General features: G+C 39.4%; 2 protein-coding genes across 2 annotated transcripts; both read right to left on the bottom strand.

Annotated features, from left to right (window-relative positions):
* Window positions 1-606: 606 nt before the first annotated feature.
* Window positions 607-6,412, bottom strand: snapc1a (small nuclear RNA activating complex, polypeptide 1a). Its single transcript, XM_017710458.2, has 11 exons — window positions 6,352-6,412; window positions 6,133-6,277; window positions 3,904-4,063; window positions 3,657-3,797; window positions 3,092-3,196; window positions 2,368-2,511; window positions 1,698-1,754; window positions 1,509-1,571; window positions 1,233-1,374; window positions 989-1,057; window positions 607-881 (listed from the first exon to the last, which is right to left on the bottom strand). Exons 1-11 carry the CDS (start codon window positions 6,359-6,361, stop codon window positions 844-846), a joined length of 1,074 nt encoding a protein of 357 aa, XP_017565947.1. The 5' UTR covers window positions 6,362-6,412; the 3' UTR covers window positions 607-843.
* A 4,962-nt stretch (window positions 6,413-11,374) lies between these two features.
* hif1ab (hypoxia inducible factor 1 subunit alpha b) lies at window positions 11,375-26,013 on the bottom strand. The gene is made up of 14 exons (XM_017710487.2): window positions 25,627-26,013; window positions 20,597-20,787; window positions 19,548-19,693; window positions 19,265-19,459; window positions 18,080-18,282; window positions 16,893-16,999; window positions 16,556-16,703; window positions 16,163-16,425; window positions 15,504-15,736; window positions 15,224-15,346; window positions 14,803-15,140; window positions 13,685-13,793; window positions 13,407-13,524; window positions 11,375-12,857 (listed from the first exon to the last, which is right to left on the bottom strand). Exons 1-14 carry the CDS (start codon window positions 25,656-25,658, stop codon window positions 12,703-12,705), a joined length of 2,361 nt encoding a protein of 786 aa, XP_017565976.1. The 5' UTR covers window positions 25,659-26,013; the 3' UTR covers window positions 11,375-12,702.
* Between the last annotated feature and the right edge of the window lie 759 nt (window positions 26,014-26,772).

Raw genomic sequence — 26,772 nt, forward strand, 5'->3', positions numbered from 1 at the left:
TACTATTAAATCCTATTAGTCTGAGTCTCAGATTTCCAGGATATTGGATACTCACTGGATATTAGTCCAGTGAGTCTGACTGCCTCCATATCCTATTCATTATTTAAGACAACAGTAGACCCACTATTCCACTTACTCCACAGTCTGTGTCCCATTCCACTGTTAAACCAACGAGTTAGAGTCTATTCCTCCGTTAAACCAGTGTGCCTGCTTACCACTATTCTATTCCACTATTAATCCAAGGTTTGAGTCCCACTATTCCACTTAATCCAATGAGTCTGATTTCTACTATTCCACTGTTCAAAGGAGTCCCACTATTGCACTATTGACCCACTGAGTCTGACCCCACTTCACTATTACGCCGATGGCTTTACTTCTATTCCACTGTAAATCCAAAGGTTCTGTCTGTTTCCTAATCGAAGCTAATATGTGGTCTTAAATCAAAGCTAATGTGAAATACAGCCATCTGCTGCCCAAATCTGTTAATGCATCTGTTAGGAGCAAGTCTAAAGTGCAGTCCACAACTTGGAAAAAAATGTTGAGACATATTCTGTAACTGCTTTATTTATTAATTAATGTTTGAAAACAGCAATATGCATAAAAAACAAACAAAAAAAAACACCTTGAAACCTCAAACAAGCAATTCAGTGGGAAAGTCTGGTAATGTAAATAATGGACTATGCTTATCTGTGTAACATGCACAGAGTAACAAAATGCACACTCAGGAAATACACTTAGGAAAATGCAAAACTTGGATCACACAGATCAGCTAAATCAAATGTGAAAAAGTAAAGAAAACCTACGGAAAAAGAAAAACTTCCTCAGTTATGCTGCATTTTCTTTTCACCATTTGAATCTGCTCCTCTGCTGACTGCGTTTCACTGAAAGACAGAAAAAAAGAAAATACACTGCTCTAATCATCAAAGCAAATTTTATGAACTTGTAAAAACATAGCGAAGTGTATCCTTGGCCCGAAAAGTTTCCTTACTTGCTGTTTTGTCTTCTTCCATTGAACTCAGAAGCCAGTGTTGCGTCCTTTCATCTGACCCTCCGGATCCTCATAAAGTATGACAAAATGACATATTTACAAATGAGTCTACAAACAAATTAGTAATAGCATATTGTATAAAATAGCCAGAGTATTGTAGTGGAAAAATCTTCCCTCAATTCTTGCTAATGTAATAGCACGTTCTCCATGTTATCTTTAAATTAGAGTTATTAGTGGGTTTAACCTTTTTTGCCCAGGTTTTGCCGGGTCCTGGCACTGAGGGAGGGTGGTCTGCTTCTGCGGGAGGTTGTACAATCCTGCACATGGTCTGTTCCAGAGCCTGAGGTGTCCATCTCCACCTGCCTGTGTCGCCGGGATTTGGATGCCTTTAATGAAAAAAGGAGGAAAAAATAATGAGGTGAGGAAATAAACTGTGATCATATTTTTTGTAATAAAAGACTAAGAATGCAGGAATTAAGACATTTTTAAGGAGGACAGGAATTTATTAGCAAAAACCAACCTTTGATAGATGGCCATATGACTTTGATTTAATGGAAGAAAGTAGATCGGCTCTTAAGGACGACTGGAAAGAAGTTAAAGAAGACAAAAATGCACTTGCACCTCTGAGGATTCTTATGTTTTCATCAGTTTTAAGTGGCCTAAATTCATATTGTGTCTTTCAAAAGTAAAATATTTCACGTGGACTCACCTCAGTTTGCTGAGTGCTTTTCTTGGCTTTCGCACCAGAGTCTTTATTCTTTGCTGCCTGAGAGTAATACATTTACATAAGACTTGCATACAAGTCACTCAAACTACCAGCAAACTCAAAACTCAGAATTGATTTAAAAGTTACACTGCATGTCCAAAAGTTTGTAGACATGCTCTGTAATCAAGGGCATTTCTAGGCAGTTTGTCCCCCTTTGCTGCAGTAACAGTTATTCTTCTGAGAAGACTTGGAACACTGCTGTGAGGATTTGAAAGCATTCAGCTACAAGAGCATTGGTGAAGTCAGGAACCGATGTCCCAAAGGTATTAGATGGAGTGGCATCAACCCAGAGAACACAGTTCCACTGCTCTACAGCCATAATGCTGGGGGTTCCTTATAATCTTCTAGATGATTTGGTGTGGTGACCTTAGGCCCAAGTGTGGCTGATCTAGTGTCCTATTGTATTGGTAATGCTTTCCAATGGAGATTATACGAGCTGGGTAGGTGCAATTGACTGTCAGCAATGGGTACAGCTTTCCATTCAGGAGCTGAATTCGCTAATTAGAAGGGGTATCTAGATACTTTTGCACATACAGTGTATGCAGTCCCAACACTTGATGGAGCTACAGTTCTGCAGAAGAAAGTGTCTGAAGTCTCCACTAGGTGTCCTTACTGCATTTTTTCCCTGCCACTGTTGAAACTCAAGGGCACATTCCAGAAGTTTTGCAGTCAAGTTGACCAGCGTCACACTTATTGATGACGACGCAGGCAAACTCAGTTTAATCCGTTCATAGTGACCCTGAACATTTCCAATTTCCTATGAGAGAAAATAAACAGATTAACTTTAATATATAAAGATGAATATAATGATGTGCAAGTCAGCACTGAACATAGTTACCCTTACAGGGACAAGGATTTTTTTTGTCTTCAGTGTGCATGCTGGTTGTGCACACATAATATTACTGTTCACTGTGTAAACATAACTTTGCAATTTAAAAGATTATATCATGAAGTTGCTTAGACTATAACAGTATAATTGTATGGGAGTTCACTTTTTAGCTTTCTGTTCTTCAGTGATCTGCTTGATAGAGGAACAGTCTGATTTACCCAAAGACTGCATTATCACTTATCCTTGGTCATGAGGGTCTCAAGCATCCTTGGGTTAATAATTTACACTGTTTTACAAAGTTGTTGAAATAAAATTCATGTTTTATACTGTGAAGCAGGCTGCCAGGACTGTACAATGTTATTTGCTACCATCATCCTATTGTACACTGAATTTCAAAATAAGAGTATAACAAAATGCTATACTGAGAAAACAACCCATAATTAATATTTCTCTTTTAAATTTAAGTGAAAAAAAAAAAAAAAAAAAAAAAACAAAAACACTCACTCACTTCTAGTGTATCTGTGTTGACCAGCTCTGCCACTCTGGCTGAGCGATCCTGGAACTCCTCATTGACGTCTTTGTTCAAAAAACGACGCTTTGCGTCAAATGTGAGCTGGAGGTTAGATTGGAGACATAGTGTAGGGTCAGTTATCTGAACTTCTGTGGGTCAAACCAAGGGTATTTTTGCATATAATCAATATTACACAGCAGACGTTAACATGAAGGTTACACTAGCAGTCAAAAAAAATGCCCAGAAGCACCTTTGTTATGAATTAATGTTTTACAACACCACTTCAAAGGGACTGGAAAGAGCTCCATCACCCGAGAGAACACAGCTCATGTGTTGCTACTCCAGAGCGTCTCATTCCACTGGCAATGCTTTTCTATGGAGATTACATAAGCAGGGTGTGTGCCTGAATTCATGGATCAGAAGGGATTCCTAGATTCTTCTGGACACATTGAAAAAATAATAAATAAATTTGAGCAGTTCTTTTTGACTGCCAGTGAACACACATTACATTTACTTATACTTTGTGTTGTGTGTTTTGAGGGCTAAAGAAAGACTTGTGAACCTGCTTGGGCATGGTAGTGTAAAAAAACACTTTATCAGACTCAAGCTTCCTGTAGACATATACAACATCCAGATGCTGACAGCTAAGTGCATCAGAAACAAACTTCTGTATATGCACCCAATCCTTCAGAGCAATCCAGATCTATGAAGAGACATGAAGATGAAACATAAATATACAGCCAAAGGACTCCAACTTTAAAGGACCTTAGATTTACAGGTGAGTATAATAACAATAAGATTTAAGGCACCTTTTCCTTAGGCAACGAGAGCTGTGCATGGTAAAGGCCATATAACGTGTACAGAGCCCCTGCCCTGATCTGAAAGTTGTATGGAGGCAAGAAGTAATCATACACTGTGGCAAAGACAAGACGGGTAAAAGCTCTCCTCTCCTGGTGTGTCGTAATTCCACTAATGACAAAGGGGAATAAAAAATTAAAATCACGCACCACACAACACATTCAATCTCCGATTATTTGGCCTTTCCTCATTTTCTGTGAAGACCATACACTCCTAGTCAAAAAAAACAGTTGCACCAAGATGGAAGTGTTGGATTACAATGCTATTCGGAAGGAAGATAAAAGTTACCAGTAACAATAAATGATGAAAAATGTAGACTGATACGGGCAATAAAAAGCTACACATACAGCAAGTAGTGTCTCTCAGTATGGTGTTGGGCCACCATGTTTGCTAACACAACATGCCAGATGTCTCGGCATGGAGTTGTAGAACTTCCTTCCTTGGGGCAGTCATGGGCTGGAGGTTAGGGAACCAGCCTCGTGACCGGAAGGTCGTCAGTTTGATCCCCAGAGCTGACAGCACGTGACTGAGGTGTCCTGGAGCAAGACCCCTAACCCCCAACTGCTCCCCGGGTGCTGCGGATTGGGCTGCCCACTGCTCCAGGCAAGCGTGCTCACTAGAGTGTATGGGGCATTTCACTTCACGGATGGGTTAAATGCCGGAGGTGAAATTTCCCCGTTGTGGGACTAATAATGGTCTCTTAATCTTACTGGTGTCCTGGGGTAATCCATCCCATGCAACTTGAATATTCTCATGCAGTTCCTGCCGATTTTGCGGTAGGAGTGGAGTGTTGACAGCACGTCCCAATACCATCCCACACCTTTACAGCTGAGGATAGGTTTGGTGATGCAGCTGGCCAGGGCATAGTATCTGTGTCTTCTAGGCAGCAGTATACAGATGAGCATTGTCCTGTTGGAATAGCATCCCAGAGTGTGTTCAGACATGGTAGGCCACTGGTTGCAGGACTTCATTAATGGAACATTGAGCTGTCAATGTGCCTGTAATGAAGACCAAAGGTGATCTGGCATAGTATGAAAATGCACTCCACACCATAACGCTAGGCCTTCTGGACGTGTGACATGTAACAATAAACCGTTCATCTTGGGGCTGACCACAGTGCCTCGATACATGGATTCATTGGTCGTCTCCACCAAGACAAAAGCTGGACTCGTCACTGTAGACACTGAGTCACTGACAGGACGCCATTACAGTCTTTGGCGACACTGACGTGGTTTTAAGGGCAGTAGTTGTAATGGTCTACGTGCATGTAGTCCTGTATTGTGCAGCTGTCTACCAGTAGTGCTGGCGCTAAGAGGATCATTCATGGAGGACATATCTGCAATTATGGCTGTTGGGTCACTCCATGCATGTTGCACAATCCATTGCTTCTCCCTCTCTGCCAACAGCATACTATGGTAATATCAACACAACTGGTATGGCGTACAATACGCCACTGTATATCCCACTTCAAGGAGCCCTGTGATGCAACCTCTCGATCGTCTTTTTTTGATGATGAAGGTATACAATAACACATTTTTAATGACTTCATGCTGTATACCCCCCACACATTTATATTACACCTGTGGGGTTGGGGTGAACCTGCAGGGAATAAAAGTATAGAGGTGCTGTGTTCTCCACCTACATGGCCTGCTGTTAGTGTGTGTGCGCGCAAGTGTGCTTGTGTGTGCAGGTGGACAACGTGGACAGGCTGCTGACTGACTACAGCTGCTAAAAGAGAACCATATGCTGGCCACGTGTAATATTATAAACATCTGGTATTTTTATATAAATTGATATGGCTGTATTGATTTTAAAAAAACAATAATGCGGTGGGTCAACCAAACCACTGACTAACAAAAACATGAACACCACACAATGATTAAATCTAAACTCAACCACAATTTATTTGATCCTAACCCTAAAGCTGTTTATAATCAACTGTGTTTCATCAAATAGTTGGTTACTAATTTAAACATTTCTATATTCGATAAGGGACTACCAGAATAAAGTGTGACCCACGAACTATTCTCTAAAATCCACCGTGTGTTTACCCCCCTCAAACCGTCAGCGGTGGAAAATTAGCAGCAATCAATGTAACTATTTAAGCTGCTACTAATAGAAAATAGCTTACAGAAAGCACTGCTAAAGCATGGTGTGCAGTGAGTGCAGGAAGGCCTTACTAAAACACGCTGGAGAAGTCCATTGATCTCCATATAGCCGCAAACGTTTCATATCGAACCGAGTCGGTTAGCTGGAAGCGACCCAGCAGTTCCTCACAGTCCGTTTTGAACGGAATCCAGAAGTAATCACACGCTTTCGCTGCAGCTTAAAGGGAAATTCATAGCGTTAAAGACTACGCCGACTATACGGTGACGCTGAAACAAATATAATTAGCTTACCTACTGTCATCGTTACTTCGACACAGATGAAAATGGGTACCGATGTAGAGCAGCTGGATAAACTGTCTAATCACTGAAACTCTAATTAAAAAAAAAAGCCTCGAATATTCGCTTGGTCACGTGCTTCGGTGCGACGTCAGTGTTTCGCCAATATACGGGTATTTTACTGCGCTGTTGGGACTCCACGGAATTTTATTTTTTAGGTAAGAATAAAATAATCCTCTGCTGATCGTTCTAACACAGTTTTAACAATAAATGGTCTTAAACTCTGGAGTTAATGCCAGAGAACTGATAAATCGGTTATGTTGACGTGAAACTGCTAAGTTAATTTAGCAAACTTTAACCTTTGACCGTTGCGAAGACTGCTGGTCACCACAGCAACGCGGACAACAGCCTCGGCTAGCTAGTGGCTAGCTAGTAACTAGCGTAAAAAAGGAGAAAGGTTTAAGACGAACATAATTTGGAGATTAATGAACTTAACTGCAGCGATAAACTGTCAAACACGAAAAATTCGCAAAGCTTAAGTCAACTTCTTTTTCCAATTCCACCTTAAATGGCGACATTTTGGCGCCTCGTCCCAGAGTCATTTAACATTTCTACCTCTGGAACCCAGAGACGGGTCGAGTGACCTGAAGGATTTTAGCTAACATCCTATAATCACCGTCTTTTGTTCTGTAAATAAGGCCATTACTGGCGCACCACAGGAGGTTGTTGTTTGCCATTGAGTTTAGCTATTTAGTTTCTAGTTAGTTCTCTTCAGTTTATTGTATTTGATAATATAAATATTATACATTTTGTATTTAGTTTTATTTGAGCAAAAAAAGCAAACAATGATTTTTTTTAAAATAGAGAATTAGAAATTTTACAGCAAGGTACAGCTGTGAGTAATGACCAGAAGCATTTGTGTCAAGAGGACTGAAATTTCAGCATGAAAAATTTACAAAAGGACAACTCTTATTTGTTTCCATGCTTTTTATTTTTGTTATAAAAATAATACAAAACATACAAGGAATAAAACAATTCCACACATATTTACAATAGTCTGCAGTGGGGGGCTGCGTGTGTGTGTGTGTGTGTGTGAGTGGTATTTCAGCCCTCACTCAGCAGTCTGTCCGCACTGTCAGAACATACCTGGCACTGCCAGGGCATGTCCCTGGTGCATTTGCCACACGTGTATTTGTAGCAGTCGACACATCTCACAGTTGCACAATTGTTCGTGCATCGATGGTTGACCTGACACTTCGCCCTTTTGCCAGGGATGGGTGTGGGAGGTTGTTGCCGAAGCAGTTTCTCCTTGCGTGCCTTCTTCTCACTCACATGAGAGTCACCCAACTCTTTTGCAAGCTCAACCAGGAAGTCCACCCGTCTCTCCTGCACCCCAGTGCATGCCTGATAAAGCACATGTGCATTTAGTGCTGCCATGTCAATCATGTTGTAGAACACGGCGACTGGCCATCTCCGTGTTCCTGCACGCACGCTGTACTCCCGCACCATTTGGTCCATTACATCCACCCCGCACTTTGTGTTGTTGTATTGTAAGACCGTGTTTGGCTTCCTTTTGGTGGTATCCTCAGTCTCAACCACACTGTGCATGCTGCTGAGAATGTAGACGACCTTCTTCCGTTTGGGTGCATACACTGTCAGTGTTGCACCAGTGGTTGAAAACACCTGAGTGGTGAATTCAGTGCGGTCCATCTGTCTAGAGGATTGAGGAATTTCCCGGCCACTCTTGTTGACTGTGCCGAGGATAGTGGTTTTCCGGCTAAGCAGTCGTTGTGCAAGTGAGAGTGATGTAAAGAAATTGTCCGTGGTTACAGTTCTGCCCTTGTCCATGAATGGTTCCATCAGCCTCATCACTACAGTCTCGGACAGTCTCTCCCCGTTGGGACGACTGGGGTCCTTGCCAAGATATGGGAGGACATTACAGATGTACTTTGATTTCAAGTCGCAAGCCACCCAAAACTTAATACCAAACTTGTCTGGTTTTGTTGCACTGTATTGCAGAAAACAGCAGCGAGTCTTTGACGGGAAAAGCTGTTCATCAATAGTGATGTGTCGACCAGGGTTGTAGGATGCGATGCAGTTGGTGACAAATGATCTCCACACATCAGAGATTGCAGCAAACTTATCGGTCCCCGCTCGCTCGCTGCGTGTGAACGTGTCATCAAAGCGTAGGTGTTGCATGATGTCTTGGAAGCGGTTTCGGGCCATAGTTGCAATGATCCTTGGGTTTGCAAGGTTTGCTGACCAGCTGTCACGTAGTGATGGAACCTTGGTCACCCCCCTCAAGATAATGACTGAAATAAATGCCATTAGTTCTGGGAGATCCATGAACCAATCCACCTGCTCCGTGTGACGTGCATGTTGTGTCGTCCATTCTTGAATGCTACGAAGCATGTCAAGAGTGATAAAACAGAGGAAGCTCTGAAGGCGACTCTGGACATTAGCTCTTGGCTCTCCATCTGTAGGGTACGGTTCTATTGGGGTGAAATGGAGACGTTTCCCCACTTGTTCTTCACGCCACACTGTACCATCTTTTGCGGTCTCTGTCGGCTCACTCGCCAACCGAGCTCTCTTTTTTGGTAGAGGAGTCTCCTCATCTGCAAGATAAATAATTAAAAATTAACATTTTGTTTTGGTTCTAAATAAAAAAGATAGTCAGAAAATGGAAATAATTCATTTGAGAAATCTAACCTGAAGACAGCTCAGAGTCCGAATCCGGTTGAAGGACTATGTCTTCTCCATCTGAGTCACAAGGGTCGGTGTTACTCAGGATCCGTTCCAATGCCTGTTGAGTGGTGAACCTTCTCTGCATTTTGTTTCTTGTGAACAAAATAGGTGAAGCAGTCACCTATTTATCCCCCACAGCACAAAAGGCTGCATGCAAATTTGCTAAGGTGTTAGCAACCTTATGCATGTCCCCTGCACAACAATGCAGCTGGGGGATGGACAGACACTCAGGAGCAACTTACATTCTTTTGCTTACACCCTTTTGCAAGAGGTTGAGGTGGATCAACACAATTAATTTGTTTTCTTTTTCTAAACTGTCATTTTGAACCTACTTCTTCCACATCTTTTTTTAAAACTTTTGCTTATTTCTTGAAACAGATTGTATGTTTTGCAAACTATATGTACATTTGGCAAAATGACCTGTATAATGCAGCACAACATCACAGATCAGCAGCGAAAGGTCACATCTCCCCCATACACTTTATGTATGCTTCAAAACAAAATGTGTGTTTTATACAAATTGTCAGTTCCCTCAAAATGCCCAAAAAAAGTCTCTTGAGCTGTGTTTCACATGGTGTTTTGAGAATGCCACCTCGGTTTCAAGAAATGAGCCAAACCGATTGAAAAAAAAAGATCAACTTTAATTTGTTCAAAATGTGCACCACCATGCCACCATGCCACCATGCTCAGGACATGCCCCCTCCTTCTACCTAACCATTAGAGCACCATCAGTCCTCTTTTGGCATGCATAGGCTTGCAGGTAACACACTATTCAACCTATCCCCAGCTAATCTATGTTTCTGTATTTTGCTAGCCAGCATGGTCAAACAGTTTTCATCCTTATCCTTCCTTTCTTCAAAAAAAAATAAATAAAAGTTTTTGTCTATTTATTCTTTTAAATTTTTATTTTTAACTTTTTCTTCACCTGCTTTTTTTATTAGCCAGCATATATTATTATTGGCCAGCTTATTTTGCTAGCCAGCATGGTCAAACAGTTTTCAAATAATATTCATATATACACATGTAACAATGTAGAGAAAAGAAAGAAGGAAATGGAAGGGAAGAACAGGAGAAGAAAAAGCAGGTGAAGAAAAAGAAATTGAAAAATTAAAAGAATGAATAGACAAAACCTTGCATTTTTTGTGAAGAAAAGAAAAAGAAAAGAACAAAAGGGGAAAGAATATGTGAGCATAAAATATGTTGAGTAATAAAAAAAACGTATTGGACGACAAAAAGAAAATAAAAAGAAAGGAATGAGAATGAGAAATATTTTTTCATGTTTTTGACTAAGGACTAAGATATGAAGTAAATAGAATTCAAGTATATAAAGTAAGAAATGCATATATGTAAATTGCAAATTGTCTATTGATTTTGTAAGATTTTTTTTCCTGTGAATAATCTTGCTGCCAATTCCTGTATTTTTCTTGAAAGCTCACTCAGGCCTGTCTGTAGAATTTGGGCAGAGGGGGATGAGAGGTGTTTGTGTGCTGTGGGTCCCCCTGCAGATTCCTCAGGTAATGGCCACATTTACAAATGAAAGGATGCTAATTGGAGCCATCAGAGTCATCAGTTTGGACTAAGGGTCTTTTGACCCACTTTCAGGACTTCAGGGGGTAGTTGAAATTTCTGGGACTTCGAGTGTTAAGGTGGACCGGGAGAACTCGAACAAGAAGCTGGTGAATGAGAAACTGATTTTTCAGCCTCAAGAAAAATCTAACGTTTCTAAAGTCGAACTAAAGACGTTTTACAAGAAACTATTCTACTTCTGCAGAATAGCGGATGTGTGAGCCAAAGCTTAAAACAGAGTAAAGTAATTCGTTTATATTATAGTTTTTAGCCTATATTAGGACATTAGCACATACTAAGGCATATTTGCAGCCGAGATGGTAAAATGTTGCTTCAATAAAATTAACATAAAATGCTGTGGCTCCCAGGGTGGTTTAATTTTTGTTAAAAGGACAAAATGAGCCTTTACATTTGGGCTGTTGACCCCTTAGTTCATTTGAACATGACGAAACCCACGAACTTTCAGCAAACTATTTAAAATTCAGACTTTTTGTTCCTTCTTTAAACCTTACAAAAAGGCAGAATAATTGAGATTTCATCACCATATTTCGAAAGCGAGGCATTCTGAAGGTTACTTTTATTGTAACATAATTCTCAATGTTTTTCAATCATTAAGGAAATCTTATTTGATCTCCCTGAATATCATTTAAATTCATCTGGGTAAATGGTTTTCTGCATCCATACATTTTAATAATCAAACTAAAGAAAGAACTTCCCCCCAAGAAGATTCTGGTCCACAATTGTTCTTTAATGATTATGCAATAAACAATACATTTAGTGTTAAGGGAATACAGGTGTACAGACCGCAGAAATAAATGAACAATAGATTACAATATGACAACCACAAAACAAAATGCTCCTCCTATTGCAAAATAAGATAAGTTCATAAAATATTTGCAGGACAATGTCAGCCTCTATGCAAAGTGACATGGATAAAGCATGAGGAAAACAAATATTGCCATTGTTTAGGTCTACTCTAAGCAGTTTTATATGCCATTATACACTTAAAACTTGAATAACTGATACATTGGCATTGCATGATCATTCTACAACACGCTTTTTAAGCATAATATTTAAATCTATTCTGCTGTACGACACTGGACAGGCATGAAGGATTTCTAAGCATCTACCATGAAGATACACAGACAGAAAAAAAATGTCTAAAAATATAAAAATCTATCGCATAATTAAACTCTACATCTGTTGCAACCTTTTCAAGATAAAAACCATCACCTGGACATTTGCATTTCACTAGAAATGTCAAAATCTCTTGAAAATTCCCTTTTGCACATTCGCAAGGACTACTTTCAGTGGTGCCTTTACAATTCATTTGTGCCATTCTACACTGAACTGGTGATCTATTATGTAAATATGCCCACAGCAATAAGAATACAAGCATTCACCATGGAGCCTATGGATGAACACATACAACTCTTGTAACCGCTTTAAAACAAATATGATTGATGACGAAAGCAACAGAGAGAAAAATAACATGGTTATTCTTTTTGTTAAAAGTACATATTCATAAAAATGGTTTTGTATATTGCATGAACTGCTGGTATTCTGTCTTAAGAAAATAGATAATTGTGCGACTTTAGCTACAATACACACTGCTTTGGAAAGAGGGTGGGCAAAAGGCAGGACATATTGATGAGAGAGGTTTTGCAGCAAAAAAAGGGATTCAGAGGGAGTGGGAAAATGAGTATCTATGGTGGGGGAGTGTGCGTTTAGCATTAAGGCTCTTAACTCAATATTGGTCACTACCATTAGTTTAAATTATACTAGTTTGCCTCCACTTTCAGGCGAGAAACTACTTCCAATACTTCACCAGAGTTTGTCCTCAGGAACCTAATCGGAGAGAAGTCTAACGATAACTAGAAAACATGTAGGGTCAGTTAACAGACAGCAAAAATTGAGCTGTGGAAAATATATATGTAGGGGGAAATCGGATGGGGGTAAAAGGCAGAAGGTGGGCTTGTGGTTCTACTTCAGAAGATAACAATGGAGTAGGGGTAAAGAGGGTGCAGTGTCCAGTATTGCAAAGCAGAGTGTAACTCAGTTAACTTGGTCTAGAGCACGCAGTAGCTCCTCCCCCTGTAGCAAGGGATGGCGGTCCTGAACAGGAGCATTGACCTCGCAGTCATAGCGTGTCAGCTGAGGTAACCCTCCACTGCTGTCAAATGAGCTGCACAGCAAACGACTGGCCACATCTTCAAAGAAAGTAAATAAGATACATAAGCCTAATTTTTGTAACAGCAAAACAACTACCAACTACATCATTGTAGAAGAGAATATCAATATAAATATGCACCTATCAGTCAGAATGAAACAGAACGGTGCTGTGAACACCCCTTGTTACATTACGTTTTGTTGATATACTAAGTAAAAATAAGGTAACACCTCTACAAGGAACAAATTTAAAAATGTTATTTTTTCTGCAAATTATAATAGATAATTTCTATCTATTTGTTGAAATGATCCTTTTATGAGAAAAAAAAAAACATTTGCACAGGCATATTTTATGTTTTATTTTTTCTCCAAAATGTCCAATTCTGCAAATAAACAGTAAGAGTGCATTAAAACATGCAGAACTGCACAAGTCTCTTTAGAGCGGTGGTTCTCAAAACAGCAGTCAGAACCCCAGACAGTCCCCATTTTTGCTCTATCCCAATGTGTACTTACATTTACCACATCATTTGTCCAGAGGCTAAACCTTTGCATATGACTGTATGGGTGTACTAGTACAGCATCTCACTTACCAGATGGCAGTATAAGAATGGTCTTGTTCCCACCAAGCAAACTGGAGCCTTTAACCTCAAGCACCTTCGCTCTCTTTCCTGGTTCTATAGCATCATCCACAGATTGAAGCAAAGCACCCTGGAAGTAAATATACACAAGAGCACTGATAAATATAGAGAGCTTTATTTAAGATATGAATAAATAAATATTCTTTAATAAAGAATATGCCCATCACTGTTTTATCTACATAAGTGAATTATGTGAATTATGAAATGAAACACAGAGTTAGAGTGTATACCAGTCCAACTGCTTGTGACAATGAGGTAACCTCCTCTAGTTTTCTCTTTCGCTGGGCATTCTGGATTGCTAGCACCTTTGGAGAGAGCTCTCGATCCACCACTGACATTCTGAAAACCAAAGGTTTAAATTCATGTCAGTGAAAATAATATCTTATCCAAAGCCTCAACATCAACACAATGCTGTATGTTGATGTTTAAAACAGACAAAAGTACCGGGACACCTACACATTAAACCTACAAGAGATTCTATGACATCCCATTGTAAATCCATAGGCATTAATAGGGAATTGGTCCCTCCCCTTTGCAGTTATAACAGCTTCCACTCTTCTGGGAAGGCAGTCAGGCTGGAACAGAAAAGGGCCTTCCCTAACCTGTTGCCACAAAGTTGGAAGCATACAATTGTGCGAAATGTCTTGGTAGAGCGAAGCATTAAGATTTTCCTGCAGATAACATTCTCAAAGCATTCACCAAACAGAGTTGTTCATTAGACTAACAGATAGAGAACAGCCGATCACTCCATAGAATACACTGTACACTTGACATTGTTCTCTGTGATGTAAAGCTTGCATGCAGCTGCTCGACCATGAAAACCATGCTATGAAGCTCCCAGCACACAGTTTTGTGCTGATGTGCGACCCGCTCTAACTTTTATGCAGTCTTACACTTCATGGCAGAGTTGCTGTGGTTTCTAAATGCTTCTGCTTTTTTTTTTTTAAATAAAACCCTTCAGTTGATCAAGGAATATCTAGAAGGGAAGAAATGTTGGTGCAACAGTGGAATCTTATTACAGTAACATTCTCAAATTCAGTGAGCTTATTAGAATGATCCATTCTTACACAAATGTTTATAAAGACAGACTGCATGGCTAGGTGTTTGATTTTATAGACCTGTGGCACTGGGACTGACAAACACCTGAATTCAATGATTAAGATGTGTCCCAATACTTCTGTCTATATAGTATATTTAGCTGATTATCCTATACAGAAATGAAAAAAATGTGTTAGACTTTTGACTTGCCTCGGGTTCATTCAGTGTTGCAGTATGATTTTAGTGTGGAGTATGTTTTTAGTTCACACACTCCAGACAGTGTGAGAGTAGCATCAAGTGTGTTAGCTACCTGCTAGTCAGTGGGATGCCTCCCTGTGGGGTGGAAGCACGGGCTGGGGAAGCCTCACAACTGCGAGTGCCACTGAAGGGTGAGACTGGGGCACTGCGTACCTCCTGTAGCAGGTGGAGAGGTGAAGGGACACGAGAACAGGGCTCCTGCTTTACTGAACTGCAGGAACTAGAAGGTGGAGATGGCGGGGTAGGTAAGGGCTGGAACAGGGAGTTCATGTCTGAGATAGTATGTGGACCAGCGGGGAGCGGGTCCAGAGGAGAAGTGATGTGTAGCTGGAAGTCGTCGTCCATAGGAATATATGGCGCAAGCATTTCCAGGTCAAGATCACCCATATCCTTAAAAGAAAACAGCCAAGCTTAGATCATGCAGCATTATTTTAAAAATTAAAATTAAAACCTTCAAAATCAGTTAGTCTTACTTCGGTGTTGAACGGAGTCTTTGCCTCTGTGTCAATAGCAAACAACTTTTCAACCAAATCCAGTTTGAACTCCGAGCTAATAGCTGAATCAACTTCTAAAGAGTAATCCATTGGGCTGTTGGGCTGTGTAGCGAGAAAAAAAGCAAGTAATTCAGCATCTGAGGATATTAAATCAACCCAAATTACATTGTTCCGCTGGCACTGCATTACTGGCACAGCATAGCTGAGAACTGTGAATCCTTTGATAGTAAGCCCATTTGATCATAGTCAACTAGTCTACCTCTGAGGAGCTAGATCCAGTGGTGGGGCTGGATGGCTTGTCGGCAGTGTCTGTGCTGTGGCAGGAGGTGGAAGAAAACGAAAAGTCCTCTCCTTCAGACTCTAATTTGGTCAGAGCTGGAGGGGGCTCACTGGGAGCCAGGGGAGACAGTGGCAGAGGCAGTTTCTCACTGGTGGAGGGCAGCATGACATCATTGTAGAGTGGCACCTCCTTCAGTAGATGAATCTCAGAGTCTAAAGATATAGAACAGAGAGTGGTTTGGTTACCAGTTTTTTACTTTTCTTCTAGTCATTTCCTACATGAAGATACATAAGTGCCTTTTAGCATGATTTTTTTCCTGTTCCAACAGATTTTTTTGCCATGTTAGTACAGCCTGTGTGTTTAATAAATATAATCCCCTGTGAATGGCAAATTCAGTGAGTGAGTGCTGTTTGATGTTTAGTTTTCTAAGATTAAAACATCTCTCCCTGATAAACTGGGACATGGTAATCAAGGCAAGGATACCCCAAATCCCTCAAGTAATTTAACAGCCAATATTGCCATTCTTTTTTGTTCAGCTTGCACTCACAGGTACAAATGCTAATGAAAGTTAATAAAGGTTTACTGTACGCTCCATGGCATTTAGCTAAATCCAGAAGGTACTGATGAGAAGTACTGACCAGGACTGTTAAAGTCCAGTGAGATTATGGTGTCTCCTGCAGCAGGAGCTAGAACTGTGAGGGCTTCAGGCTCCTCCTTCAGCTTCTCGTACAAGCTCTCAGAGTTCTCCACAGAACACAACAGCGTCTCGTGCTTGAACAGTTTTGTCATGTCCACTTCTGACTCCTCTTCCTTTTCCACTTCCGGCTCAGTCTTATCCGCAGCCTTTGGCTCCGTCACTGTCTGCTGTAGAGAGAGGACTATGTCTCCCTCCACAATGCCACTGCAGGACAAATCATCAGTGAGACCCAAAATGCCACATTTCATCACAAGACATTCGCTACAACAGACATACATTCAGCACTACATATTGTATTGGTTACATCACAGATAAAATGTAGTGAATGTTATACCTGAGAACATAGTTGACACACACAATGCACTGCGGCTGAGAGTTCTTGGGATTGTAAATGACTGTGGCCTGGGTTTCAACCCACACATAACCTCCCTTCTTAGCCAACATCCGATACTGGCCTGTTGTAGCCTGGCCCTTTGCAAACACTGAGTAAATAAAAGAAACATCTAGTTAGCCAATCATAACTGCTAAGATGATATCTGCGCCATTTCACCACTGGCAATGTAGGGCAGCTATTTTTCATATTAAAAGAGTTGTTTATGTTTTCAGTCATTTACTGATAAAAGAACTGCGGGGAATATCAGATTGGAAATAATTGCTCTAGGGACACTTACAATTGTGATGTGTCTTGGTGAGGTGATCAGAGTCCAATGCATGGTAGTACTCATACACAGACCTATTCATCAGGTCATCTGGCTCATAGCCCATCAGCTCTGTGATTCTGAGAGATAGAGGAAAAGATTAATTAGATGTTTAATTCACTGTAGAGTGGTGCATATTTATTTGTGTATATATTTTTCTATATGTATTAAACATTTTGTTGTTCATTTTGTGTGTTCTACAAAATTCAATCACTGAATTAGAATGTTTTGTACACTGTCAGAATGTTTTGTACAGAAACTAAAACTATAAACTCTTACACATCACATGAGTCAAATCTAAACAATTTCCGATACTAAGATTTTTTTTAAAGAATCAATTATCTGCTGATACTAATGATTCCAATATTATTGTGCATCCCATCTATGAGCAGATTTATTTGCCCCATTTGAATAATTTCTTTATTTTCTTTTTTATCTAATTCGTGTTTAGGTTTAAGCATACAATAACAAAAGAACCTTCCCAAAATGTGCTAAATGTGTTCAGAGGATAATGGCCAAGCATTGGTTACATGTTTGTGCCAATACATGCTTCATGCAATGGTCACATATTTACACCACTAGGTGGTGATAAAGCCATGTCATACGATTAAAAAGACCAGGTGTTCAGTTTGGCTTGTCCCAGACCAGGTGCGTAGGGCCAATGTCCAGCATGGTTTGGTAGTTTTTCCTGCTCAAACACACACACCCTAAACCTGGGAATTAATAGATGAGTTGACTCAGGTGTATCTGTTCAGGTAAATCACCAAACCATGCTGGACAACGACCCTCCATAACCAGAAATATGCACCTCGTCTTAAGACTCTCAGAATCCAGGGCAGCAGTTCTCAGCTCCATTTCGGGAGTTCCACTGTCCTGTACTGCAACTGCTCTGATCCAACTCTTCAGGTAATTATCAAGTCATAGTAAGGAGTAACAATGGCAAAGGAGTGGCCGACAAGGACTAAGAATAACATTGACTAAAGGCATGAAAAAAATAAGATGAAAAATATGAAGAAATGTGGAAAATCTGGGGTAGAAAAAAAAAAGATACAGAAAGTTGTAGTTTAAAAATAGTGTGATGTATAAGGTGATGTACGAGATTAATAAGACAACACAAAAAAAGACAGAATTAAGTTTAACTAGTGCAAGTCACAACTCACCTCTCATCGCAGTATGAGAACTTCATGTCCAGAGTATGACGGCTTAGGAAGGTTTTGCTGTCCAGAGGCACCTCAATGTTTGATGGGTGAGGGATGGGCTCACAAATAAGCACCAGATAGGTGATAGGAGGCTCTTTGAAGCTAGTATCTCCAGGACGCTCATTGCACTCCTGGACACGTACATGCCCTGTGCAGTGGAGAACCTGAAAGAGAGGAGATATTAACATGGTTAAAGTAAAATGTGATACTGGTACAAGTAACAACCTCTAACAAAGTCCATCACAAAAAATTAAATCAATCCAGGAAAAGAAGGAATAATACAGTGATAAGACATGCACCAAATGTTAATTTATCACTCAAGTGCTGATACATGACGGAACATGCAAGTCATAGATCATACACAGTTATGTTTGGTGAGCCAAGTAAAAATAATCGACTGTGCTGGGTATTTTAATCCAAAGTAGTCCAAAAAAAGCAACTGTATGTTAAGTGCAAAAGAAAAAGGTAATACTCATTATGATATATAAAAAAAATGTAAAAAAAGACAATGTAACAATATAATGCGATCTCAGCCTTACAAGAATTTTTTTAAAATTTAAATTAAACATTACATGCAGGAAACAACCAGACATAAGGTGCAACGATGGACTCCAAAAATCTGCATAAGGTAATGGAAGCACCAAAGGGGCCAAAAAAAAAAAAAAAAAAAAAGCAGGAGGCAGGAGGATCAGTCCAACTTGTAAGCTGGTCTTAGAACACTATAATTCTGTTCAGCAGTTGCTTCTTAATATGATGTAAAACAACTAAGCTACCTGGGAACTAAACACCAATTATCTTTGCTGATTCTAGATTGCTTTTGGCCTTTTTTAAAGTGTTATTTAGACTCCTCCCAAATCACCAGTAAGCAAGACTATTGTAAAGTAGCAATACAAGCCCTTCATATTTATTATAAAATCATATTTCCCCCATACACTGCACTGTAAAATGATCAGAACTATTGAGGGTTAAAGTTAAATCATTACAATGGACAACTGTGTCATAGACTAGCTTACTCTAGGGCCAGTTACCCAGACAGGGATTAGCTCATAGCTCAATATAGCTCATAACTAGGATTAAACAATGTTCCCGAAAACTGACTCAGTGATTTTTAAAATGCACCTTTTTTCCAAAAATGTGGAAGCTTACCTTCCATGTGGCAGACTTAATGTTGACAGTACGTCCTCGACTAGTGAGTGTGCACTTCATGCGCAGGAAGAAGCTTCGCTCTGTGGTTTGTTCCTTGGTTTTCTTGGACCCCGTTCTGTGCACTAGCATCTCCCTCATTTCCTCATGATCACAAGGGTGAGCAAAGTCAAAAACGCTGTGGCCAGTCAGATCAAACTGAAAGAGAAGAGAACGTGAGAGATGTACAGGAACAATTACATACAGAATGTCAGAACAAGCAGCTGAAAAGTAACACTGTCATTACCTGTGTGAGGCCCATGCACTTGCAGACATTTTCGGAGAGATAAACCATGTCTCCATCCTCAGACAGCACCATCAGGAAGCCCTCCAGGGCCTTCAGGTAGAAGCCATTGAGCTGGCTCTCCAGCTCAGATTCCTCCACTGCCTCATCTAATAACAAAAGACATTTTTATAGCCTACTTGGCAGGTAAGCCATTTTTATCAAAATAACTTTCATTAGAAGCATGCACCATATTGGATCTGTACTGTAGCTTTCAGTAATTCCTTAAAAATAACCACATCAGCTGGATTTGGTCACAATTAGGCTCGCCAGAAGTTAGGAAGGACCAAATGCCTACTTATGTCCAAAGCAAAGGTAGGCTAACAAAACCATTTTCCAGTTAATGGTTACTACTTTTAGAAACAGCAAGGAATATTATTATACATTTTGTAGTATGAAACTATTTGATTCAAATTGTGTATTCTCACATAACTTCCATATGAAAAAAAAATATCAACAAGCATATTGTAACACCACTATTATAAATTTCATAAATTTGAGAGGAAAAAGAAGCTCTGTTTTTTAAAAAGCTGATTTAGCAAAAGTAAAAGCTAGAGACAAATGACTCCTTGAATCATTGTGATTTGTTAGACACCTCAACACTTTCTTTAAGAAAAAAACAGAACTCCTGGGTCTAAATGATCACATATGAATACAGTGGTGCTTGAAAGTTTGTGAACCCTTTAGAATTTTCTCTATTTCTGCATAAATATAAATAAAAAAAAAACTAAAACATCATCAGATTTTCACACAAGTCCTAAATGTAGATAAAGAGAACCCAGTTGAACAAATGACACAAAAATATTATACTTAGTCATCTGATGATGTTTTACATCATATTTATGCAGAAATATAGAAAATTCTAAAGGGTTCACAAACTTTCAAGCACCACTGTATACTTTGTCTCCACAGAATACATTTCTGTTTGTGACTGCATAGCTAAGATTTTGCTTAACACAGGTTCACACCATAAATAAAACTGTTTATACTTTATCACATTCCAGTAGACTGACCAGAGCTCAGAAGTTTTCTCATGCGCAGGTAGCTGATGGTGAGCCTCATGATGGAGGCCTTGTCCAGATGGGAGCTGACATTGTGGGGAAGGGGCAGTTGACGTGCTAGTTCATAGAACACCTCAGACTCTTTGCCCCTGCGACATCGAGCAGCATCCCTGGACTTCTCCTTCCTGCGCTCCGAGCTCACCCTAAATATACAAGGACAAAGTAAGGGGGGGGGGGTTAAGTTTGATTAACTGTCTGCCTACAGGAAAGAAGAGTCACACACAGCTAGACTTGGCATTGGACAGTAACAGCAAGGTCATCTCAGTGTTCTTAGGTTACCCATAATTGCAATCTTATTGGCCCATATCAAAGACAAGATGAACAAGCTCTCAGTTCAACTGGCTAGATGAAGAGGTGTGGTTATCCTGCACAAGAGGGTGAAGCAAAGACCAAAGTAGCAAAGACCAAAGGTTGGCTGATAAATTATAGTCACAGTCAGTTCCCGGGGTGAAAAGAGAACACTACATAACTGAAGCCAGAGGTCGTTTAATTAGACAACTTACACATCTGGATATTCATTTTTCACAAGGTTGATATTAAAGTTATTTCTACATATTTGTTCAAGTTATTTATGATATGAGCAACAATGAGTTAATAGCCAAAGCAAAGTATAAATTTTGATGGCAACAAAGACAAACATTTTTTTATGTGTATAAATCGTGACAAAGATATCCAGCTTCAGTTTGTGGTAGGAAGAGACTGTGTGTTCCTTCCTTATTGTCAGATGATAAGATGTTTTCATTGCTTGTGACTTTCAATTTCAACTTACAAAACACACACAAGGTTGCAGTTACTGTTAATTAAAGGAAACGTGAATACCAAAGAAAATAGTTATATCTGACAGACCAGTTTCTTTAAAAAAAAAAAAAAAAAAGAACCTTTATTCTTGGGTGCAATAAAAATGCCTTATTTTTTTAGTGTTGTTACCAAGTATAGTAGTGTTACCAGACCACTGGTATCAGTATAAGTGGATTTACAAACAAATAGCTTAATATGCTTTATTGTCAACACTTCATTATTAAGCATTACATTAAAAAACATAAATGATAAATTACACAAACAACATATGTTCAGACAACTACTTAAGAGCTTTAAAAACTTTTAGACAAAGGGAAAACAAAGCATACAACCAACCTGCACAGCCTGTTTCAAACATCGTTACTTCTGAATGACAATTAAAGAGGGGTTGCATTTGACCTACTTTTACTGTAACTTTATATCACAATGACAAAGATAAAAACAGCCAGCTAACACACAATGAGGAAGGCACTACAGTATTCAAAACATTTTGAGCCTTGTCAAGTGTGTTACAGACAAAAACTTGTGAACTGTGTAAAAAGCATTGAATACAGTTGCCTATGGCTGCCACTGACAACATCCAAAGGACCTCATAAATGGTCTTTGAATATCAAAATTTCACACAATGAGGTAATACAGCCTTAAGCAGGAGATGGACTTTCCCTTTAAAAGTGAATGTGGGAGCAATAGGGTGAAGATATTGTAAACCTAGTTCTCGTTTCATGAACAGATTCCATGCTGATACCCAAAAGAGAATAATAAAATATTCAACAGGTCTTCCTATTCTTCTCCAAAAAGCAACAATACTTGCTGAAACAATGGCATGGCAGGGTGTTAAGTGAATGCAAGAAATAGGAAGGAAGACCATCAAGGCTGCCAACAGACTGCCAGGAAAAAACACGCATCTTAAAACAGAAGGGTAATCAATTACTAAAGAACCTAATTTCAGCGTCTACACAATTATCTGGAGGAAATTATTTTTCAAGAAACAGAGGAATGGCCATATGAGAAAAGGATATAGCACCATATAACATAATGGACTGTCTGTGTAAAGACACAGCATGATCAAACAGGTTATGGTATCCAAGTCATAGGCAAGGGAAATGTACATTAGTGAAAACTGGAAGGCTGTTTAAGAGTTTTGTAGTCTAAATTACGGTTTTCCAAAGGGGTTGTACCAACCCCTGGGGGCACACACGACCACTGGGGGTGGGGGGAGAATGCTTTAAAACTGATGTGCAGTTAAAAAGGCCATTCCATTATCAGTGTTTCTAAATTTTTGTGCCTTAAATGCCAATAAGAGATGCTAATTCTTTTTAATTTTGGGTAGAGTCAGAGCATGTAAAGTAGACCATAAGCATGTAAAAGTACAGGTTGCTTAAACATATACAGGTTCATTACATATTGATCTTAAATATTGTATTAAGTATAGGCAATCGTAAATGTAAATGCAACTGAATAATTTCACTGGAAATGCTTCACAGCAAACATTATATGTCTATTTATTACTGTCTTTCAAGATCACAAATCTAAAGAAATCATGAGCATATACTATCTACGGCGCATCTGCACAAATTCTGTTTATGTAACTAAGGCTTTTAAAAATGGGAGAGACTGAAAACGAACATTATGAAAGCAGCCAGGATCTCACTGGTTTAGAAAACTTACTTCTACAACATGCAGTGAGCTTGTGCTATCACAATGTCTACCATTATTGGGCTAGTTGTATGTGTATTTATTTTAATAACGATTCAGCCAAAATATCAATCTCAGGTTAATTAATTTGCAGGGGTACTTGACGATATCAGAATCATATCAGCTTTACATAGAACTTTAGATCTTATTAATATGAATCAATATTATTGATAATTCTGCCTGACTGGAATATAATTGATAATTATTACATGCTAGTCGGGCAGAATGTTTAGGTGCCACTGGCCTACTACACTAAAATGTCTGCATTTTAATCATTGTAAAGCTTCTGATACTTAACTAAAATAAATGTTAAATAAATGCTGTCTCAGTCTCTACATTTAATAAATATTTATGCATCAGTATTTTTAGATATGCATCAGTATATAAGATATCAGTATCAGCAAATCATTCTCACAACACTGCATCCTACTAATTTGACCTGGATAAAGGGTCTTATTTATCAATATGTTTTAATTCTCAATTCCAAATGCCTGTTATCGCACTACACTTGTTTCAGCAAGAGACAACACAATGTCTGAATTCACTGTGCCCTGTGATTTTTTTTAACATAAAAAGTATAATAAAACACAAAATGTACAGTACTATATTGCCAACAACAAATGGACACTGCACTTATTGAAGCTGTAGCCTACTGTTTTTTTTTTTTTAAACACATAACTTCACATTTACAAGGGAGAATGCATGGTGTGTTAATAAAAAGGCATGTCAAAAATTAAAAAAAATCTTAAGTAGTGCATTTGTGGTAATGTAGCAGGCATTTTATTATGTGAAAGGCTTGCAGCTTATCCAATAATGAAAATGAAGCCAGGCACTCATGCAAGGAGGTCAGCAGGATTTTTATTTCTTTGGACAGACAGTCCAGCTACATTTAGCATGGCATGTGTTGCATAACACACCATGGCATTAGATGAGGAGAGTCTCCTAACAGAAATTAGGCCTGACAAATTTGCCTGAGTCTGGGCCAAATACTAGGAGAGCATTACGGAAGGGATTTGCATGGAATCAATTCTGCACCACCAACTACTACACCAACAACAAAAACTGGCCTACATCAGGTATACACTGAAAATGATCAGCATGTTCAATAGCCCACAGCAAAGCAAACGAAAGCATCATCATTCACTAGGAGCAGACTTCCTCAAAGTGAGATAAAACATCTTTATAACATCTTTGACAGACTCTGAATTAGTTTATGAACCTTCAATGGATTCAGGCAAATAACATACAAATAAAAGAGTCCCCACATAGTAGCCTTTTTGCCTTTTGACCTCTCACACAAAAACACACCCAAACAGACAACAAAACAGTGAGAGTGACATGTAACACAACCCCTTCCTATAGTTACAGTTCTTGCAAATGTCTTACCACAGGCCTAGCAGGAAATCCCATTGACGTCAAAACTTATGGTGAGTAAGATGTGTGGAAAAAAGCACAAAGCAGCCAGTATCTGATAAACGCGCTGCTGGATAAATTAGGGTTAAATGGCCAACTTTAAATAAACAACATCAGTGAAATATCAGAGTTTACCTGATTTTCTAAATTCACCCTAGGAAATTCTCAGCACAAATGGACAGAGAACCACGGCGGCCAATGCTCGCTGCCTGACCATTTTTATAAACCAGAGCGTGTATATATCTACGTATAGGGGATACGATACTGTAAAGGTGATCATGTCAAATGAAAGTCTGATATTCAAAAACAAAAACAACTTAAACGTTCATGTAATAATTCCAGTAGTCTCTGAATGAAGAGACAACGTTATTATAAGACTGATATTTTCATGGGAAATTGGTTTTAAGTTGACAAACGACACGGACTAAATTAGCCACCTTCAAATAAGGCTGACTTCGGGAAGATTTTCAATATAACAGCTACCGTTAGCCAACTAGAGTCCCACATACTGCCTCCTCCGCACCACTTCATGCCACGCTGACACTTCGCGCAGGCAATTATCACAGTTAATTAAAGCGATTTAAGCAAATCACCATTAATCCATCAGATCACCAACAATCACCCAGTTAACGTTACACATCCAACATCAGTCACTAGAAAATAAATCAAGGCAGCTACAGGCAGGCTATCTCGCTAACTTAGAGGGCTAGATCATATAGAGCTACAGCGCTTTACAGCGTGTGCGTTTTGGGCTTGTACTCTGAAAAAAAAACAAATGCGAAAACTTCATCCAAGAGAGCTTTCGATAGGCAGGGACAGTCCAGCTGTCGACGTTTAGGCAATTTTCTTCCTTGTTTGCAAACTTGATTGTTAGCTAATTGCTTTAGACGGACCTCACAAAATGGCGACCCAGCTAAGAGAAATGTTGTTTGCTAGCCTGCTTGCTAACTAACTCGCTTAAAGCATCTCTGCTAACAGCGGCAGCTAGGCTAGCTGTTTCGCAGACAGCAGTGCGTCGCAGTCGGCATCCTGCCGGCAAAACAACCCAATAATAAATACAAAGCCATTCACTGTACCTTTTCTTTTCAGTGACGACTCCAGTATCCATTCCTGGGTGAAACCTCCTAATGTGTAAGGTTTTCCCAAACCACCTCCGCAATAAAAACAGTAGCTAACTAGTAGCTAAGCTAGTTCCCAGATACGAGAGAATGAAGGACGTGGCCGCCTTTCTTAACAAATAAGACGCCCGAATCGAACAAAACGCTGCTCGAACCACCAAATTACAAGTCTCTTGTGTTGTTGTCTCAATAGTCGAATAAGAGAGGTCGACCCTCCGTGTGACTGAAGGTCAAAACATCTGTATTCCTCCGGTTCGGTACCCCCGGCACAAAGAGTTAACGCGAGCTCGATTCAATGTGGCTTTGCTACTACGTAGTATGAGGGCTCGTTCATGACTACGGGAACGCGCAATCGCATGTCTCCCTGGCACAGACAGGGGCTCTGAAAAAAACGTCATCGAGAAAGAAAGGCTGCAGCTCTCTCTTCATACCGTCTTCGCTCGGGATGTAAACATAACATATAAAACACAATATTATGTCATAAAAACGTGTCACCGTAAACCATACGACATTAAACCATGTGGGCAATTGCTAAACCTTTAAGGCTCCTGTAATATTTGGTTATTATATATTCTCTGCCTGGGGAGCCCCATCCATCACCATCACACCGTTTGGTATGCAGGATTTAATAATACTTTTAATCAGTGAAAAAAATACGCATGGATGCTAAGTGAAAATAATATATTTAACTAAAACAAGCGAAACAATGAATGAATAAGCATTTAGATACAATTAAAGTTAGATACAATTGAATAACATTCAACAACATGAAGTACAATGTGTTTAAGAAGCATGTGCATAATTTCTGCTTTTCTGGAAGCAATGCCATCAATAATGAAAACTGTAATGTTTATTTCGATCTGTGCTTTTGATTAAACATACTTGCCAGCAGTATTAAACTCATTTAATCTTACACTGTTGCATTCATAACATTACAGGAGTTCCTAGTCCTAGCAATAACTAATCCCAGCAAGCACTAGTAAATTTTATACAGTGTTGGCAAGAGTTTTTCAACTTTGTTTGGGCCACCCAGCTAGCGTGCTGTATTTGTGGTATGTCAGGAATATCTAAGGGCTGTAAAATATAACTTTCCTGGTTGTATTT

This window comes from Pygocentrus nattereri, chromosome 4 (genome assembly GCF_015220715.1).
Source record: "Pygocentrus nattereri isolate fPygNat1 chromosome 4, fPygNat1.pri, whole genome shotgun sequence".
Taxonomy (NCBI): domain Eukaryota; kingdom Metazoa; phylum Chordata; class Actinopteri; order Characiformes; family Serrasalmidae; genus Pygocentrus; species Pygocentrus nattereri.